The following is a 6,730-nucleotide window of genomic DNA, read 5'->3' on the forward strand; positions in this document are numbered from 1 at the left end:
TACCATCTTTGAAGCTGAGAAGAATCTGGCCTAGAACTTCATTGCTAAGTCGCCCCAGTTTGTGATGCTTCCTTGAGGCAGTGATTGCAACCACCACCTTGCTTCTCCCTTCAGTGAACATGGGAAGAGTCTGAGCAAGATGGCGTCACGTGAGACTCCATTCATCTTCAAGGTGTCCCAGTAGAGCAAGAAATTCTCTAGATGACTGTAAGAGTCTTCAGTGCTTCCTCCAACGAACTGATCTTTTTGAATCAGTTGCAGCAGTGCTGGCTTGAGTTGAAAGTTGTTAGCTTCCATGGTTGGTCTAACAATGCTTGCTGTCTGCGGAACTCGAGCTGGAGTCATATAATCTCCCAAGGTTCTAGGAGGATTCTCAATCGCGTTATTGTCAGCCATAGTTTCTTCCTTTGGTTTCGTCAAGCTTGATGCTTTTGCTTCTTTTTCTTTTCTTTCTTTTGCGCTTTTTCTGAGTTTTCTGGATGTCTTTTCTATCTTAGGATCAAACTGCAAGGATCGTGGGTTAACAGTACCTCGCATAAACTAAGAGTAAGAGATTATGCAGAAAAACAGAAAATGCAGAAAACAGAAAATTTAAACAAAAAAATATAATGCAGAAAATGCAAAATTATGCAGAAACAAATTTAAAAAAAAATAAAAAAATAAAAAAAAACTAAAAAAAAATTAATGCAGAATTTAAATTGCAGAAATTTAAAACGTCCAATCTAAACAGTTTTTAGTTACCTCTAATGTTGAAGGATCGAATTCCCGACAACGGCGCCAAAAACTGTTTGCGACTCGGCAAGTGCACCGGTCGTTAAGTAATAAAAGTGTACCAGAGTACGAGAATTGGAAAGATGATTGCTTTAAAGATTAAAAACAAGTGTAGTTAGGGTTTCGACTTCCCCCAATCTCCTGTATATGCTATGAATTAAATTATCAAGAATCTGCTCTTAATATAATGCCAATCAATTCTTTCTAAGTTAATTAGGGCTCAATTCCATGTTACCCTAAATCTATGTGATTTTGAAAGAACTCTAGTTCCCCGATTATTTTCCAAGAAAACATGCATTAAGATCAAGAATTTAAAGATTGCACAATTGCTCTATGTCTATCCCTAGATCACAAGGATTGTGATAAATTTATCAAATCAGGGTTCATGCACCAACATCCCTATTGCCATACAATTCTCCTAAATCAATCTATAAGGAGCACACTCATAGAAAGCATTAAAGACAACTAAATTTATTCAAATATAAAAAGAGAAGAATTCAGAGATAATTTAATTCATAAACATAAGGATTCAATTGGTTTCCATCTACCCCTAACTACAGAAAAACTTAGCCTAGCATACTGAATTCAAAAGAAATAAGAAAGAAAATAGTTCCCCAAGCCTTTAGTGTGATGTTGACTTGGCTCCCCATTGCTCCAACGCTCCGCAACAGGATTTCTCCTTTGGGTCTCTGTGTATTTCCCGTGGTGTGTCTGTGAATGAGTGAATTCCATTGACCCCAAGCTCTCTATTTATAACCTTTGAAGCCATATATCTTAATTCTTCATCAAATCTCCCCATGAATCTCTATCAATTCCTAATCAAATCTTGATTTGTTTCTGTTTTTATTTAAGATCCTGCAGATTGGGCTGATAGATTGAGCTTTAAATCTTTGTTATGATTCCTTTATCACTTCTTAGCACCAAATATTGTGGATTTACCTTCAAAATGAGCAAGATATCAAAACATTAGCTCAATTCTCAAATCTTTATTTTTTTGTCATATAACACCTTGAATTCCATGCAATCTACCATATAATCTTTATGTAATTTGGCCTAAAAATATGGTAAACCAAGGATTTATTAGAGATATACTTAAAGTAGAATTGCAATATATCAATCATGGGCTCTTTATATATTAAAAATCATTTAAATAATAATATAATGACTTTCAAATATTTAAACTCTAAAAATATAAACATATCATAAATTTCATAATATTGTTCCAAATCATTTTTCAAATATCATCAAAATCAACATAAATAATTGAGCACATTCGTTTTATGCCACCTCATTCCTTAAAACTTTTAAGTATCAAACAATCCACCTTTATATTTATAAAATAATTGCGTAATAAAATTATAAATAAATTTTAAATACTATTGGTAGAGATTAAATATAGTTTGGACTTGTATAATCCCTATTATTTACTCACAAATATTTGAAGTTAACGAAAAAGAACTCAAAAATTGTGTATTGAATCTTGAACAACGAACTATTATCGCGAACAATATCAATGACCTCCTGCCATCCAAGGATATTATTATTATTATTATTATTATTATTATTATTTCCGTTAGTTACTTGAGTTTTGGACCTGTATATTTTAAGGGAAAATATACTCTCATATTGTTGGAGAGTATTTTTTTCCCACACATACATCGATTTTCGTGTTGCTTCTTATTTTTTTCTTTTTTTTATAAGTAGGTGGATCTCATACATAGTTATGTCTATAATATCATAAAATTTTACTCCTATTGCATGAGATTAATAAAACTCATATTTTAAACAATACTTAGGGGGCCTTTGATTGAGGAGAAATTTTTATGAATCATAAGGAAATGTGATTAGTAGGGAAATGGTTGGGAAGTAAGTTTGGTAGGAAAATGTAAAAATAGTTGTTTGTTTTGGAAAAATTTTACCAGGGAAATTAGGTAACTTTTGTAAAGTCTATGTTTGGCTTTTGGTAAAATATAGATAGGAAATAATGTGCTATGACGAAAATACCCTTGTTTTATAAAATATCGATTGTGAGCTTTCAGATTTAGGTAGCTAGGAAAACAAGGGGTACGCTGGTCTTTTCTTACATATATGGTGTGAGCAAATATGGAGGTTTTCAGGAATACCACCTACGAAAAGGGCAACTTTGGCCGGCAATATCAGTTGCAATAGATATGCAAATACGTTTGCTAGCTTTCAGGTTTAGGTAGCTAAGTCAGGAACCACCTTAAACCAAACGATGGTTTCTTATATTCCCACTTTTCATTTATCTATCATTCTCAACAGAATCCTTCAACCAAACAGCCCCTTATTCTATTACGAGGCATGGCACTATCACTTGTACTCCACTTCCACCACTATTATAGTAATATTTCCATAATTGCTTCTTGTAAAATCACAGAACCCAAGTCACAGAACCCTTGAGAATATAATCAAAAACTGAAACTGAATCAAATTCGATAACAGTAATATTGCAGTAACTTCAACCTCCATTGAAAATTCTTTAATATCAGAATCAACTTTAGGTGTCTTCATGCATCAAAGCTATAGCTCTTTCTTTAAACTTTCTGAAACATTAAAGAATGTAAAATTTCATGATCTCTAGCTCTTAACTTGATGTATTAATTGTTAGTTAACATAACATGGAGGAACGCCTTTGTAACCCATGTGAGGCATAAGGAAAAAGACAAAAGTGATAATAGTTGGAGATGTGGTGGAGTATGTGTTGAGATATATAGTCCCACATTGATTGTGTGAGCAACTAATGTGGCCTTTATAAGGCCTTGGACACTCTCACCCTTTGAGCTAGCTTTTGGGGTGGTGTATCCAGTGGCGGAGCTAGCATGGCAAGTCAGCTAGTGCCAAAAAATTCAGCTAGTGCCCAAATAGCTACGGTTTTTTGGCTACGACCAAACGTGGCTAATTTTCGAAAAAAAAATTGAAACAGAATTTGCCACGTTCAAGTGTAGCTAAATGAACGTGGCTAATTAAGCCAGTGCCAAGGCATCTGCAGGTTACAACGTGGCTCCGCCACTGGGTGTATCCCAAGGTTCTTTACATGGTATCAGAGCCTCGTCGTCCCCCACTTTCTCTTGTGGTGGAATTTCCACATGTAGGTGGGCTTGTATGTTGTCCACCCTTCAAGTCCAGTGGGCTCTCGTGTGAGGGGGCGTGTTGAGAAATATAGTCCCACATTGGTTGTATGGGCAACTAATGTGAGTATATGAAGCTGCTATGTGACAATAAGTCTGCTATTTGTATAGCTCATAATCCGATTCAACATGATCGGACTAAACATATTGAGGTCGACCGCCATTTCATCAAAGAGAAACTTGATAACGGGTTGATTACCACTCCATACATTCCCACTGGACGTCAATTAGCTGATCTATTGACAAAGAGACTTTCTTCAGACAGATTTCAAGAACTTACTGGCAAACTGGGAATGATAAATATCTATTCCTCAGCTTGAGAGGGAGTGTTGTAAATATTAAGTTTTTTTTTATTATTATTAGTATTTGTTGTATTGGGCCAAGCCCATTAGGTCAAGAATTAAGTTTTTTAGTCTCTATAAATAAAGACCTCTTTGTATCAGATTAATACACAATTCAATAATATTTCAAATACCAAAAAAAAAAAACTCACATTAGTTGTCCATACAACCAATGTGGGACTATATTTCTCAACAGTATGAAATCTAGTGGAGCTATACAAAGCCATAGAAATTCTATCTTCATGACGCACGAGAGTGTTGTATGGATATGAATGTGGGTTAATAATTAGGGCAATCCTACAATTCAAAGTTTCAGGGTAACTTATTGGAGGAACACATAAACTGAGGTTTGACTACCAGCTGGGGGAAATTAAAAAATATGTATAAGACAATGATAGCGATGCACCATAGTCCATTGACATTAGGTGATTATGCACTAGCTAGTGCTGGCATCACTGGGTTGATTACCACTATCACGTATTTTAGGATATCTTTAATTAGATCTTTTCATAGTTCCGTCCATTTTGTCTTTTTCTAAAACTGAAATGCGGTATGCTGCATAAACCCGGCCAAAATAAAATGTAGATTTATGCTGATTCTTCGATAGGTTACACAATTTGCTTTCTAAGTTTCAATAGAGAGAATTGTGATTTTGAGAGATGTTTGGTCATGCACAACATATTATAGCCAACAGCGGAACTAGAATTTTTTTTTTTATTTTTTTATTGTGGGGAGCAAAATTATAGAAGTGGTATTTACATGGGAAGGCTATTCTAACTTTTGAAGATGGGGCGAACATTAGATATATGAGTAAAACACATAAAATAATTTTTTTTTTTGGAAATATATTTCAACCGGTTCATCGTTTCGCGACTAGTCTGATTCGGCGCGAGTCACAGGATTAGATCTTTTAACTTCTACCAGATGATATTGGAGAGGATCGAACACATGCTCTAACCCCATCGATTAAAAAATAGAAAATGATACCACTACTAAATATTTATATAAATTTTTGAAGGGGAGTTATAATCGCCCGGCTAACCCCTCCCTGGCTCATTGACTGTAGCACATTAATTAACATAATGTGATTAGTTTGGATTCTGACGTCTCACGTGTTAATTATATGAATTTAACAACCACGTATCGTGCCAATTGAACACTTAATGCAAATATTCGATCGAAATATCTTTACATATAGCTTATGAGGATATTCGACACTTAATGTTAGCAGTCTAATAATATGATGGTAAAGACACGCTCCTCATACAGGTATATATACGGTCCGCTTCCTTTCCAATAATTGATTCATTTTTAATTGATGCAAATTTACTGTAAACAATATTTATCATAAATCTATTAATTATAAGATAATTTACATTTATGTCAAACTAAACAAGATATTAATCATATTTGAAATGGCCAAAAAGAAGAAACCATATTCTGAAAATATTTAAAAGGAATGAATCCATGCTTGAATTTGTAACTTTTGATGGCTGAGTAAGAAACCAAAGATAGACAGCGACATTATCCAAATTCCAAATTGTCAAGGCTTGGCCAAATTTTGACATGGTACTGCCGATCTGTCTATTTAAAATGGTCAATAGAAAATGTCAATTACTTAAATTTTTCCTCAAAGGCCAAGCAAAGGATTTTCTCTATAAATAGGCTCTCTCTGCACAATCCCAAAAGCAAAACTATCATAAAAAAATATTTTCTTGATCACCTTCATCCAAAATGTATTCCTTAAAGTTATTTACCATTATTCTCTTCTCCCTGACCTTAGCTCTCATCCTCCAAACATCTTTTGGAGCTGCTCCTATCTTCCATTTCTGTTCAAGCTCAGAGAACTTCACATCTCACAGTCTCTATGAATCAAACTTGAAAACACTCATCAACTCACTTATCGACAAAACCCCTCCGACAGGCTTTGGTGTTGTCTCAGTTGGCCAATACCAAAATCAAAAAGCATATGGACTCTCTCTTTGCAGGGGCGATGTCTCAGCCTCAGAATGCAAAACTTGTGTTTCTGAAGCAACCAAAGAAATCCTCAATCTTTGTCCATACAACAAAGGTGCCATCATATGGTACGACAACTGTTTGTTCAAGTATTTGGACACAGATTTCAATGGCAAGATTGATGAGGCAAACAAGTTCTTTTTGTGGAACGGGCAAAACGTGAGTGATCCTAACATGTTCAACTACATGACCAAGGAATTGTTGAGTGTACTTGCTTATAAAGCTTCTGTGGACCCTAAAATGTATGCATCCGGAAAGCTAATGATTGGGGTATCAGAGAAAGTTTATGGGTTAGCTCAGTGCACGAGAGACCTTACAAGCATGGGTTGCAAGAAATGTCTTGATGATGCAATTAGCGAACTTCCAAGTTGTTGTGATGGAGAACAAGGAGGCAGGGTTGTCGGTGGAAGTTGCAACATCCGATATGAGATTTATCCATTTCTTAAAGAGTAG

At 35.0% G+C, this 6,730-nt stretch overlaps 1 protein-coding gene across 1 annotated transcript; it reads left to right on the forward strand.

Annotated features, from left to right (window-relative positions):
* Positions 1 to 5,995: 5,995 nt before the first annotated feature.
* Positions 5,996 to 6,730, forward strand: LOC133307828 (cysteine-rich repeat secretory protein 38-like). Its single transcript, XM_061508390.1, has one exon. The coding sequence runs from the start codon at positions 5,996 to 5,998 to the stop codon at positions 6,728 to 6,730; it is 735 nt and encodes a 244-aa protein (XP_061364374.1).

This window comes from Gastrolobium bilobum, unplaced genomic scaffold, assembly GCF_033153095.1.
Source record: "Gastrolobium bilobum isolate Gb01-03AN ecotype WA unplaced genomic scaffold, APGP_CSIRO_Gbil_v1 utg67448, whole genome shotgun sequence".
Taxonomy (NCBI): domain Eukaryota; kingdom Viridiplantae; phylum Streptophyta; class Magnoliopsida; order Fabales; family Fabaceae; genus Gastrolobium; species Gastrolobium bilobum.